At 41.8% G+C, this 14,571-nt stretch overlaps 1 protein-coding gene across 2 annotated transcripts in view; it reads left to right on the top strand.

Annotated features, from left to right (window-relative positions):
- SUGT1 (SGT1 homolog, MIS12 kinetochore complex assembly cochaperone) overlaps positions 1 to 14,571 on the top strand; it is an 88,322-nt gene that overhangs the window by 28,333 nt on the left and 45,418 nt on the right. The window contains exons 7-9 of one of the 2 annotated variants that reach the window (XM_066581474.1): positions 8,571 to 8,624; positions 10,082 to 10,101; positions 12,851 to 12,879. In XM_066581474.1, coding sequence (XP_066437571.1) covers positions 8,571 to 8,624; positions 10,082 to 10,101; positions 12,851 to 12,879 — 103 coding nt within the window. Of the gene's footprint in view, positions 1 to 8,570; positions 8,625 to 10,081; positions 10,102 to 12,847; positions 12,880 to 14,571 lie in introns of both variants that reach the window. The other variant, XM_066581465.1, reaches the window with a different exon arrangement.

Genomic DNA, 14,571 nt, shown 5'->3' with positions numbered 1-14,571 from the left:
GTCACAAGTATATTGTCTTCTTTTGGGCAAGTGTCTAGAAGCCTTAAACAGTGGTAAGTAGAATTAAAATCAGACTGCCACCATTCTACTGAGATTGACTACTATACTCCTTAATTGGGTAAGGGATAAACGACAAGACATAAGAAAAGACCCCTAGAGATCCCTCCCTAGTGTTGACAGCCAGCTCTTCAATCCCTCCATGGTTGCCTTTTAGGTTCTCCAAGCAGTACCATTCTGTATGCAGAAAAGCTTTCAGAATCTCAACTATCTCTTGGTGTGAAAAGTCTGAGGGGTAATAAAGGTTTTTCACTTGGCTAAGCATTTTTGGGAGTGTTTTTCTTTGTCTTTCTGACACTGAAGACTAGTGGCCGGGAGAGCGACAATGTTGGAAACAGTTTTTTACTGAATACATGTCAAATATTTTTATTTTCCTAAAATAACACAGTTAAAGGGGTAGTCCAAAAATTCAAAAAAATGGCCACTGGCCATACAGCCTGTAAGAAGCTCTTCCTAATACAAAATACAGCAGACCCACAGGGAAGATACTTAATAACAAGAATAACCATGGATGAACAAACATATGCCCTGATAAACATCTACGCCCCCAACACAAACCAATCAACATTCTACACCGCACTAATAGAGCAGCTACAACCATACCCAAATGACAGAATAATCATGGGAGGGGACTTTAACGGTACACAAGACGAAACACTGGACAGAACAGGACCATCTACCCAGACAATAGCAACTACACACGCACTATTAACCCTAAAAGAACAACTACGCGTATGTGACCCATGGCGACTCCTCAACCCCACCAACAAGGAGTACACATGCTGCTCCAATGCCCATCACTCATTCTCACGCATAGACTTCTTCCTAATCTCAGACAACATTTTCCAATATCACCATCAATCGGTAATACACCCAATAGCCTTAAGCGATCATGCGCCAGTAACAATAAAACTACAACTGATCACCTCACGAAAACTGACAAAAACGTGGCGCTTTCCCTCATATTTGTGGGAATCGGAGGACTTCAGGACATACCTGAAGATCAACTGGAACAATTATGTAGATGACAACAGCACACATATAGACAACATAAATTTGTTCTGGCAGGCATCCAAGGCAGTAATGAGAGGCCATATAATAAGCTACCAGTCCCACAGGAGGAAAAAATTTCAAACGGAGTTTGAGGCATTGCATCACTCCCTCCTGATAGCACAAAAAGAGCACATGAACCTCCATAATGATAATTCATACCAAACCTTTATTACAGCAAAGCACCTGCTAGACACGTTCGTACATGCCCACGCACACTGGCAAACCCAGCTGACAAAAAACAAATTCTACAGATGGGGAAACAAGGCAGGACGTTTGTTAGCGAACCTTGCCAAACAAAAACAACCTCATAAACCAATACTGACCCTAAGGCAAATTAACGGAGATAACATAGCAACAAAACACGAGGAGGTGGCTCAAATATTACAAGAATATTTCGAGGATTTATACAGGGCAGAACCAACGAACACACAGGATATAAACAACTTCCTAGACTCCATAGACCTACCAAAACTGACTGAAGAACAAAAGTCACTACTAGATGCCGACATACAGGAAGAAGAGATACGGAGGGTAATAGCAACGGCGGTAGGGGGGAAAACGCCGGGCCCCGATGGATTCTCGGCAGAATACTATAAAATACTAACCACCGACATCGTACCAATAATGACCCAACTTTACAATACAATATACATAAATGGTACACAAACAGAAGACTTTGGGTCCTCTAGAACCATTCTACTTCCAAAACCAAACAAAGATATAACGGACCCAAGGTCTTATAGACCAATAGCGCTGTTGAACTGCGATTACAAATTTCTGTCCAAGATCCTAGCAGACAGGCTTCAGCGGATTCTTCCGTCCATACTAGATCCAGCACAGAAAGGCTTCACACAAGGGCGAGGTGCTCTAAAAAACATCAGAGCCGCCATAGCGGCAACGGTTATAGCACAGAACCCCGAAAGCCAGACGATGATGCTGCTAAGTTTAGACGCGGAGAAAGCTTTTGATAAGATGGCCTGGCCATTCTTGAATATGCTACTAGAAAGAAGAAGCTTTGGACAGACCTTTGTAAATTACATAGATACAACGCACACAAATGCCACCACGACCCTTACAGTTAACGGACTTAACACCCCCAAAATAGACCTATTCAGAGGGGCCAGACAGGGATGCCCACTTTCACCGTTACTGTTTAATTTATCTATAGACCCGTTACTTAGACATCTAACACACACAACATTATACACAGGGGCAATTTGCGGAAGCACAAAGATAAAGACAGAGGCATTTGCGGACGACATCCTTTTGGTGGTAAATAACCCCAGGGAGACACTAACACCTTTAATACGGAATATTGAGAGAATTGGTAAATTATCAGGCTACACCATAAACCTGGATAAAACAGAAGCTTTACTTCTTAGAGGCCCGGCTAAACCTACGTGGGCAGCACAATATCCATTCCGATGGGAAAAAAAAGCTATACAATACCTGGGAATACAAATTACAAGAAACCCTTCCAAACTATACGACGCGAATATAGAACCCCACATCAAAAAATTAGAAATAACTTTGAACACATGGAAAAATTTTACAATCTCCTTCCTGGGGAGGATTAGTCTAATAAAAATGATAGAATTCCCACGCTTACTATATATATTACACACGTTGCCCATACTCTTAAGACTAAAAGATATAAAGAAAATTAACTATCTATACAGGAAATTTATATGGGGGGGGAAAAGACCCCGTATTGCGTTTAAAACACTACACAAACACAGAGAGAACGGAGGAACCAACTTACCTAACGTTCGAGATTACAACTTAGCAGCACAGGCACGAATCATCCATGACTGGATCCACTCCAGGACATACTTGACAAACAAACCCCTTGAACAGGAAATGGCCGGCCCAGTTAAACTCCAGAACATTCTACACCGCACATATGCGGAACTCCCAGAAAAGATCAAAAGGAATCCCCTGATACTAACAGCTTGGAAGACGTGGAACAAATTGCGTAAAGACAGCCAAACTTCACCACTAATATCACCACACATATCATTAATAGACAACCCCGACTTCCAAAACGGTAAACCCCATAACACCTTCACGGAATGGGAGACCCAGGGAATACACTCAATAGACAAACTACTACACACAAGAGAAAGACGGATCTTAACATATGACGAAATGAAACAAAAATACCCGGAACTTAGAGTCCCACTATTCTCATACCTACAAGCTAGGCACTACATTACAGAACTTATACCAAAATTCCGAGAAAATGACTGGAAACAGACAAGGAACACATGGACCACCAGGAGAACAGGGCCAAGGGGCATGATCTCCAAGCTGTATAGAACAATACGAAACATGAGAGAGGAAGACGATATTGAACCGGGGGTGGGGAAATGGGCTGTGGACAACCCGGAATTCACACCCTCACTGATAATGAAGTCCCTGACCGCAGCACACAGATTCCTGCCATCGGCAAGGTTTCTGGAAATGAGACTGCAGATTGTCCACAGATCATACTTAACCCCAAGTAGAGGATTCCACATGGGAATCTACACCACCTCAAAATGCTTTAAATGCCAGAGACCTCATGCAAATCTATATCACAGCTTGTGGACATGCCCCATAATACAAGCCTTCTGGGCACGTATAGGAGAATATACAAAAGCACACCTAACGAATTTCTGCCCACAAGAGCCGATATGGGCAATATTTGGATATCTAGACCCAGAAACATACCAATGCACAAGAGGCGTAAGAAAACTACTACACTTCATAGCAGCAGCAGGACAGAAAGCCATATTGCAAACATGGATTCAGCCAACAGGGCCCCCATTCAGATTGTTCCTGGACAAACTAGCATTCCTATTCCAAATGGACTGGGCAGAAACATCACTATTCAAGGAAAAAAAGGTACAAGCCTTCTTTGAAACTTGGGAGAGCTTTATCCAACAACTACCACAAAGGGTAAAAGATAAACTGAGGGACTGCTTTAGCTACACCTGCTGGTTCCAGGAACAGATGGCAGCTGGGGAGATGCCAGTTTAGGGTGACACATGAGTTGTGCCGTGGACGCGGGAGGCCTCCATAAACTTGAAGATCCTCAAGACACAGGTCAGTAGACCAAAAATATAGGTGGTCGTAGTAGATCGAGAGTCTGAGTTAATGTATGTCAATTATATGTTTTAAAGTTTAGTTTGTTATGTTTTTTTAGTAAGTGAAAGAAAAAGAAAAAAAAAGCAGGTTAGGACTAACACATACATACAAAGAAAAAAAGGATTCTAACCAATTTATGACATTACTATTTGTGTAACCTGATCTGTGCAATAAAGACATTTATAAAAAAAAAGAAGCTCTTCCTAGGATGGGTGAATGGATGTCTAAACTGGAGGGGAAAAGGGGACAGGGCTGCTGGTAGGGGCAATGCTTGCCTATTAGACTGAATGTTAAGCCAGACAGGAATAAATAATTTTGCATTAAGACCCCCCACCCCGCTTCCATTCCATCTTTGATGTAGAGATGCGTTCACCTGCCCCATGATGGTTTTGTCACAGCTTTAGCGGACATTTTATAAACAGCTCATTAAGGGTGTTTTAAAAATATCACTTGAATATAGGGGAACCCCTTTTAAATACAGCTCAGGATGTAAAAACACTTCCTGGTACCATGGTACTCCCACGATGTATAAAAGCATAGTGTGGCATTGAGAGTTCAACCCCTTTCCGACACGCGCCATACATGTATGGCGCAGCGGGCTAGTAATTCCTGCATTGTGCTGTATACGGCGCTGATAACCAGGAGGCCCTGAAGCTGAGCACACAGAATTCAGAGCGGGATCGCAGCTGTAACTCTCAGCTGTGGTCCCACTATAACCAACAGGATGGAGCTTTGCTCCGGTCCCAGTGATTGAACTCTTTAGTTGCAGCTGTCTATGCAGGCAGTGTCAACTAGAGGGTTTGGTGAGGGCTCCCTCTTTCTCCCCATCAGTATTTCCACGCTGAGATCACGCGGTGCCAATGGTTGCCACAACAGCCAGAGATCAGATCATGACCACTGCCATGTACGGTGGCCTGTGAGTGTCAGTTCATCATTCACAGTAACACGCTGTACTGTCAGTGATAAACCGATAATGCCCTACACTACATGAAAACGTCAACTCGTCATGTAAAAATCAAACCTTAATAGAGCTCCGTAGGTGGAAAAATAAATGTTTTGACACTCTGAATACAGTAAGACAAAAAAATGATTTTCTATGAAAAATTGTTTTATCATCCCAATGTAGAAAAATCTTTAAAAAAAATAAATTATATAATATGTATAAATTTGCTATCTTTGGAATTTTAATGACCCACCAAATAAAAATAATGTATAATTTATACCGCATAGTCAACTGTGTGTGAGAAAAAAGAGAGAGTTGCCTTTTCTTTTGAAAACTCATAATAAAAAATTATTCAAAATTTTCTGTAAACTTAAAATTCTTTTTTTTTAAAATAAATACAAAACACATTGACCAAAATTCGCCACTAACATTAAAGTACTAATCACTTGCCTAAGAAAAAACATTCTAAAGTTATTAACACTTAGTGACACATGTCCGATTTGAAAAATGGAGCCTAGTCAGGAAGGCCAACACTGGCTGCAGGGAAAGGGTTAATCTTCCTGCTTAAAGAGAATATTTGTGCCGTAATAAGAAGTACATGGAGGATTTACCATTGTTTTCTGCAGTCGTCTTGTTCTCTGATCTGTGGTGAAAATGTGTTTTAGAGTAGAGATGACCCTTTTTGTTAGTGCATGAGGTGAACCATTATCTCAGTAGATGCTCTAGTGCAGGCCTTCTGAACCGGGGTGCCGCAGCACACTGGTGAGCCGTGAGAAGCCCCGAAGGCTGCCACACCGCTCGTTCCCACCGCTACATAGTGCAGTTGCTAAACTCTCAGGGGCCAGCTGCAACAACTTCAGGTAAATGCCCTCCTCCCATCGGGGCATAAGGATCCTTGAGACAAGTGGAGCTAACTACTGTAGGTAATAGGCAGCGTTGGCTCAACCTCCCTCCTGCTGATGACCCCAATGCGTTTCGTGGTATGTGGGATGGAGAGAGTTTGTGTATGTATATATAATATTATTTTATTTTATTTTTTTATTTCTGAGGTATGCCGCAAGTTGAAAAAGGTTGGGTAATGCTAGTCATGCAGTCTGATACGTCTGCTAATATGTGACCTATCATAATCCTAATATTCCCAATATATAGCCTGCCTTTCACTCTATTCAGGTGATGTTTCATACAGGTTTATTCCCAACTGATGATCATAAATTACAGCAGTAAAAAGCCATTTGCACAAAGCAATAGCTGTAAGGATTATTATATTGTCAAAATGCAAAAAAGGTCAGCAGTGTTTTACTATGACTGTATATATCCTTTTATCATTCAGGTTTGCAAATGTAAAAGCTCAGTGAATGTTCCCCATCTGAGATTGCCTCCTCCTGATGGAACAGAAAAAACAGAGAGGTTTAAACCCACCCTTCCCACCTCCCTCGGTGGTTTTCCTGTCCTGTTGGTAGACTAGTATCCAGAGAGGTGCTGGGAGCTCCTGGAGTTCCTGGCCATGAAGATTACCTTTTGGGTTTTCTGATCGAAGGCAGCAGGAGTACTGCAACTGGCATCACTGCCACGCTCCTGGTTCCCCTCCTAAGCGTGCACCTGACTCTTGATTTGGGCGCACACAGACCCCCCTCTAGTAGTGGCACAGCTAATGTTATGGTGCATGGCTTACTAGCCCTCATACTGGGAGTAGGCATGGCTTCGTCATGCAGAGCGTCACTTGGGGGTGTCATGACGTCGGCTGAGGGGGCGCGGCAGCACTCTATTAAAGGTATACCGGGAGTTTGTATGACAAAAAAACAGAAGGTAGAAGGAAAAGTCTCTCTGTCGGAGTTGTACTTTGGACTACATGTAGTTTGCCTGCAGTGTTATCAAGATATGAGCACTCCAGCATCTGACAACCCAGAACCAGTTACAGACCCTGGTATTGTAAAGTGCTCGTTTTGGTTGCATCATACAAATTATGTCTGTAAGTAGATTTACTAATCCTTTACCCTGCGGTTCTCTTTTGTTAGGGCAATAAGGATGTGGCTGGTTCTGCTAAAACCAGACTGACAAATGGGCCTCGTGTATGGAAAAATAATTTCCATCTTATACCAAATTTTGATGCAAATTGTATGTAGCAAAAGTTATTAACAAGGAATCTGGAGACTATATTAAATATTGATTAGAGATGAAGTTCACTTTGCCTTGGGATCTCCAAATTCTATACAGTCTACTTATTCTGTTCCAGTATCCGTTAACAAGTAGTTCTGGTAGAACACGTAGTTTTGGTAATTACTCTGATTCTGAAGAGAGTGACATTTTCTCTGAATTTGAAGAAAGTGAAAATCTTGATGTCTACAAGACATTTCTCTGCAATCCCAGATGGTATTGATGAATTAAGGCAATTAGAGTCACTCTTAATATCAATGAGCCAAAAAATCCTAAAACCATTCAAGATGTCTTGTAGAAAGACATAAATATACTTTCGCAGTCCACAAAGATATTCATGAGTTTATTAAAAAGGAATGAAACAGACTTGAAATGGGTTCTTTCATTCCAACAGGTATTAAGAGATGTTCTCCCTTCTTGAAGGAAGATTGTGTGGACCGGGAGGGCATTCCAAAAGTGGATGTTCAAATCGCTTATGACTCAGTGGTGGCCTTTTATTTGCCTGTTATTTGTAGAAATAGAAATGTTTTGGGGTTTTTCCCCATCTAAAGCATGTTTCTTTACGAAACCCTATTCCATGCTGTGAGAACGGTGGCTAGGTTTTGGGTGGCTTCTCCTCCTCCTGAGGTATGGTACTGGATAAGATCAAATAACCTTACATTACACTTTAAAAAAAGCTATACATACATAGGAAAAAAAACTAAATTCTGTCAAACTTGGAGCAAATGGGTAAACTCCCCAGCTGTGTTGTCCCATTAATCTCCTAGGTATGAGAATCTAGTCAGGAGTCCTATCTGTCTCACACAGTCCTATGTCATCCTCTAGTACCAGTTTTTTTGTTTAGTTTTGTTAGACACCCTTTTTTCTTAGTGTTTTTTTTAACTTTCTTTTCTCTGGGAATAGTCTTCTTTTCTGTGAGTTTTCTGTATCCTACTCGCTCTGTAACTTCCCTTCTATTTTCTATTTTCTCTATCTTTCTGCTCTTTTCTCAAGACCCTAAATACCCCTTTATCTCCTTTTCATGCAATTTTTGTACTTTGCATATCTATTGACGGTCTACATGGTGCTCATGTAAATTAATTTGATGTGCTGGGTCCTCCAGAAAGAGGAACTCTTAGTAGCCGCTCGCCACTTCACCTAAATGCACCAATTGAGACCCTCCCCTCATATTACGTATATCTGTATTAATTCTTTAGCAGATTTTTCTAACTGGTTAAATAATTCTTCCTTTCAGCATCTGCTTCATCATTTTCTTCATGGATCAAAAAATGTGAAGAAACGTTAAATAGTGAGTAACAATTTTTGGCTCTTAAATCCTTCCCCTCATTTTCCTTTTGGGTGTAAATTAGCTGGCTTATTTTGTGTTGGAAGATTAGACAAACGGAAATTGCACATTAGTTACTACTATTTTATGTAAAATGTGTTCAGGGAGTATTGCAGGGCTGGTAGAAATATGAAATGCATGCCATATTTTATTGACTTCCCTTTATATAACCTGTTTTAACAAAAAGTGCATTACTGCTAAAAAAAAAATAAAATAAAATAAAAAATAATAAAGTGCATTATCAACTGTCCCTGTTAGGTGGCATTTAGCGGATGCTTGTTACTGTGACGTGGTTTTGGTTATCCTATAAGAAAAACAAACAAAAAAAACTACATAGAATTGAAACCGATATGCAAAACTTTAAAGGGAATGTGTAATCAGAAAATGGCCTATTATATAAATCGCCTTTTTTTGCGTTTTAGACCATATTTAAAGAAAACCCCCTAAAATTCTGCATTTTTCAAACTGACCACAGAGCCTGTTAATGCTCTGATTAGTTTCCGTTCTGTAGAGAAAGCTTTGCAGCAGTCATCTCACTAACATCACAGGCAGGATTACACTGAAGGTAACACCTCTATGTAGGTAGTCACAGCTTATATCTATTGTGATTGGTGGATCCTAAGTTATCTCCTCCTCTTCCCTGCACAATAACCTCTGCACAGGTCACAGAGCACGTCTAGGACAGTCCCCCATACAAGTCAGTGGGTCCCCTCCTGTCCATTGTGTGAATGGCCCATGAAGCTGCTATAAAGCAGATCCCTGAAAGCTGTAAGTGCTGTTTAAATGCAGCTCTGGAAAGATAGCAGCCCCCATAGTCATGTATAGACAACAGAATAAAAAATCCTGCAAACAGTAAATGAAAATAGATTAGGAAAATGTTTATCTTATGTGGCTTTTATTAATAAAAATAAAATTTTTTTTGGTGATGTAGTCCCTTTTTAAAGCTTTTTACGTTTTAGTAAATGTAGGCTATTAGCACAAGCAATAGAAGTAGAGAAAAGTGTTCCTCTAGTATCTGTAAAAAATGTTAAAAACCTCCGAGATGTATTTGGAAGCATTATTCAAAGTCCGAAAATGTGCGTCTCCAAAGCGTACGTCACTTATGTGTCTCAGACCATTACTGACTTGTACTCCGGGCTATTAGTTAAGAACCAATAGTGATTTGAAGCAAATAAGCCAAGTATGCTTTGGAGATGTACATGTAATAACTTGTAATAATGTTTCCAATTAACCTTGGATGTTTCTGAACTTCTATGGATCCACAATATTGCAAAAAACAGGTTTCAGGTGAAACTTTGTTTTAAAAATTAGAGCTAGAATTTCAGTAGTCTTTTAAAACTGGATGCTATGACTAGTAGAAGGACATAGGGGTGTGCATTTTGTTAGTTTTGTGTAACAATGTTTATTTTCTTCTTTCCTAGCTTCATCCTGTCCTGAGGGGGTAAGAGTTATTTGCATTACTCTGTGTACTTGAAAATAGGACATGCATACATGATTGTGGCTACAGATCAACTTTTTTTGTTGCTCTTTTTCCTTTTTATTTAGGCCTCCTGCACACTGGCCGTTTTTGCTGGTGGGTTCTGCAGCAAATCCAGCCCATAGAATGTTATGAGAAAATGCGATTTCTTGCCCATGAGCAGAAATCGATTGCGGTTTTCTGCTTGCGGGGGGAGGAATCAATTTTGTGTGGGCTACGCACGGCCAGCTTCCATTGAAGTCACTGGAAGCCGTCCGTCCCGCAACCATTCAGCAATCATCATTGCAGAATGGCCGCAAGAGCCGCGCCATCACCATAGCGACGCCCCAGCGTCCTCAACTGCAACGGAGCGCCGGCCGGCACATTCGCAGCAGAGGAGGCCGCATCATCGCCATTGCAACGGCTCAGTGTCCTCTAGACTGAGTATGTGGCTGCCAGTTCTCTGGCTGGCATATTCGCAGCAGAGGAGAAGATTCCGGGCTCCGAGTCGAACTCAGCTACTAGAATCCGGCATGCGGGATCTGACCCAACTGTTTGCAGGCGGCTTTAGTGTCTTGCACTATTTTGACAATATTTAACTCCTTCCTTCCCCATGACGTATGGGTACGTCATGGGAGCGGGGTACTTCACGCAAAATAATGTACCCTTACGTCATAGGGATAGCGCGAGATCATGACATTAATAGCCGACCTCCCGCTGCAACAGCGGGGGTGCATTGGAGATGCGCCTCCCTGCTGTTAACCCCTTCCCTGCCGCGATCTAAGTAAATCGGGGCAGGGAAAGAGTTCATAGAGGGAGCGTGCTCCCTCTGTGTCTTCAGCCGGCTCTCGCGATGTTATCACAGAGAGCCCGACTGGTTGCTATGGCAACAGGACGCCAGATAGGACGTCCTGTATTGCTAGAGCCTGTGATTGCTGTATAAGAGATAAGGCATTGCAGGAGAGAAGTCCTGCAATGCCTTATCGTAGCGAGCACCAATGGTATGGTGTAAGTCCCTTAGAGGGACATAGGTGGTATAAAATAAAAAATGTACAAAAATTAAAAATGTAAAAAAACACAAACGTGATCAAAAAAACCTTATGTACCCGAAAATCGTATCAATAAAAACTACAGGTCATCTAGCAAAAAATAAGCCCTCACAGAGCTCTGTCCATGTAAAAATAAAAAAAGTTATAGGACTTTGAATGCAGCGATTTAGAAAAAAAAAAAGATTTCCAAAAAAGGCTTTTATTACAGAAAAGTGGAAAAACCTTAAAAAAGTAAGAATTTTGGTATCGTTGTAACCGTACCGACCCGCAGAAAAAATGTAGTGTGTCAGTTATGCTGCATGATTAACGCTTTAAAAAAAGAGCCAAAAAATCTATAGCAGAATTGATGTGTTTTCTCTCCTTGTTATCATAAAAAAAATAATAAAAGTTTTACAATATAGTCTATGTACGAAAAAATAAAGTTATGGCTTTTGAAAAATGGAGATGAAAATCTACCAATAATTGTTTGGTCCTCAACGCCAAAATAGGCCATGTCCAAAGGGGGTCAAAGGGGTATCCTGGTTGATCAAAGTTATTGTAAAATGTTATTAAAGTTCGCTTTGGATTTTGTCTGTGGCTGTATAAAGCATTCCCTCCTAACCAGACGTGGTTGTTCACAGTGTGCCCTGGATACGACCTGTAGGTGTTCCAGCGGTAAAGGACGGGCGCGCTCAGTTAGAACAACCAGGGACGGCTTTTTTTCTCTCCAGCTCTTTGGACCAGATTCAGCGCTTAGTGGGGCGCACGCAGGAAGCAAGCACAGAGCAGGAAGTTGTTGGAGATGTATTTCAAGTGGCATGTTAGCAGGGATGCAGTGGCCGTCTTGGAAAACAGCAATGTGGGGAAACTTCAGAAATGGAGGACAGGATAAGGAGGCAATGGCATAAACCTGATACAAATTCCTTTATTATCATGAATTTTTGCAAATCTGCTTCACAGCTGGAGAACTCCTTTAACAAAGCACTGCCTCTCTCCAGTTCTATGAAGAAATGATACAATTGGCCAGCACTACTGAACAATGTGTTGCATCTTGAAACCACCCAGAATCATTTTTTAGGGAGGGGGGAGGGGGGGATTTTGCCTTTCTGTCAAGGTGACATCACTTGCAGCTACATCAATAATCCCAACCAGTGTTTGCTTAAATGGATATTCTATACTAACTTGTTATATTGTAACGGAGTTCTTGTGTGAAATGTTTTCTTACCACTTGGCCAGAAGTCCTCTAGCTGCTAATTTCCCTCAGCGTGTGGTCCCCAGGCGCCGCGCAGCGAGGGGAGTGTCTGCACCCCCCATAATCTGGGATGCTACATTATATCTCGCTGAGGCCCCTCTGGGTCATGACTGCAGGTCCCGAATGGATGAGTATAGATGTGACTGCACAGAGCCCGGGGAGCACACGCTGAGGAGAATTAGCAGCTGCAGGACTTCTGGCCGAAGGGCACAGTAGGAGAACCTCTGACAGAAGTGCTCTGGTAACAAAATACAAGTACATTAGGAAGTGCTCTGGAAATATAGTCATCGGAACAGTGTTCTCTGCCCAGAATACCTCTTTCATTGAAGCAAGCAACACTATGTTTGGCAGGTTGTGTAATTAATATGTTCAGAGCTGGTTTATTTTAAAGAACTGGATTACAATTTACTGCCATTTTAATGGTTAACACTGCACTTTTTCTCCCTGACAGCAGTCCACTAACCAAAAGACATCACAATACAGGTATTATTATTTTTTCTATTATGGTGCTGTAGGAAAATGATGTACAAATTGCAGAGAAGCTCCTATAGACGTCATTGCCTTTCACAGAGCAAAATAAATTCAGAAACCTGCAATGTATTCACAGACCGACATACACTATACCGTGTGTACTTCGATCTATCGGCATTTTGTTACACATGTAAAAAGAAAAACCCGCAAGAAATCTCTAAGGGCCACATCTGCCTTATAGTTGCCTGCAAAGGGGCCGATTGTGAGACTGTATAAATGTAACTAGTTATTACCTCTCTTTAGCGATAAGCCTGCGTCCAAATAATGCCTCCATTGGTGCCCTGCATAGAAAGAGTCTATTGGGGAACAGGTAGGTGGATTGAGTGGGGGTGGGTAGTTAGTTAAATCAGGCCAAGGTTGTGTCCCGCATGCGGTAAAAGTACAGTAAAATACGTAAAAGACATGACCACGAAGAGACTTGTTCACAGCGCAAAGATGTTGTGTTGAGGCATGCACAAATGAGCATGTGCCCGTGTGAAGGAACCCTTAGGCCCCCTGTCCACGGGCGTTGTGGGAGCCGCTGCCCGGGAGCAGGAGCTGCAGACGAATCTCCGTGGCCAGCCTAATCTGATAGGCTGACCGCGGAGAATCGGGACAATTTGCAGCATGCTGCGAATTGCCGGCCGCGAGAGGAGAATCGCAAGGATTCTCCGCTCGTGGACAGGGGGCCGGCGCTTTCCATAGCAATGGAAAGCTTCAGACGGCGTGATTTCTTTTTTTGTGCGTGTGTTAAGTTTAGTGATCATTTTACAGGGTTCTTCACACTGGATAATTCATAGTTGTTGGTCCCTTGACAATAAACTGATCCTGCTGGGACCCCCAGAAGTTCACAGCAATGTGTGTTGAAACCTGGAACTAAGCCTTCAATTCCCCTGCGGCACAAGCAGAAGGAAAGTTTAGGCGTTACACAGTGCCCACTCAAATTGAGGTTTGGGTTGTCTGTGTTATACGGGACAGGTCCTTTGGAGTGACAGGTGCTCTTTGTAACTGCTCTTCACACTGGCCAAATGATGAGCATCCTAAACAGAAGACCCCCTCCCTACTGTCAACTCAGAATTCTATAAGGGGATTTATGTAATGAGCGTTCTCAGCTAGACATCACCTTTAATTGAGGATACAATATTCGGTGCTACTTTAAATCAAGAAGTATCATGTGAATTAACGCATCAATAACCTTTCAACATTCTAGTATGGGATTCAATCATAGACTATCCCTATTCTTAAAGAGATGGCCTCAGCCAGTCACGTAATCTTTTTCCTCTAGCACTTTTGCTACTATGCAGCTGCAGTGAGAGCCCTATATGATCATACGCCTGCCCACCACACACAATGATGAGTGGTCCGTACAGTTTATTCCCTTGCACAATACTGGCCTATTTTTTATCAAAGTTTTTACTTTTTCAAAAAAAAATTAAAAGTGCAAACTAGATACTTCACAGATGTCATTTTCATAAATAAGCTAGAGTGGTCAGATTGTTTTTTTTTTTTTCTGTGGATACTTCAGATATTATGTTTTTGTGTATTTCTTGTCCGCCCCTGTGATTATAGAAACATAGGAAATTGATGGCATAAAGAGCCGCCCTGGTCCATCTAATCTGCCTGTGTATTGCTTCCTTTTTATTTCTCTTAGCACTGATCTATGCT

The sequence above is a fragment of the Eleutherodactylus coqui genome, chromosome 1, assembly GCF_035609145.1.
Source record: "Eleutherodactylus coqui strain aEleCoq1 chromosome 1, aEleCoq1.hap1, whole genome shotgun sequence".
NCBI classification, from domain to species: domain Eukaryota; kingdom Metazoa; phylum Chordata; class Amphibia; order Anura; family Eleutherodactylidae; genus Eleutherodactylus; species Eleutherodactylus coqui.
This window is presented reverse-complemented; position numbering and strand designations above follow the sequence as displayed.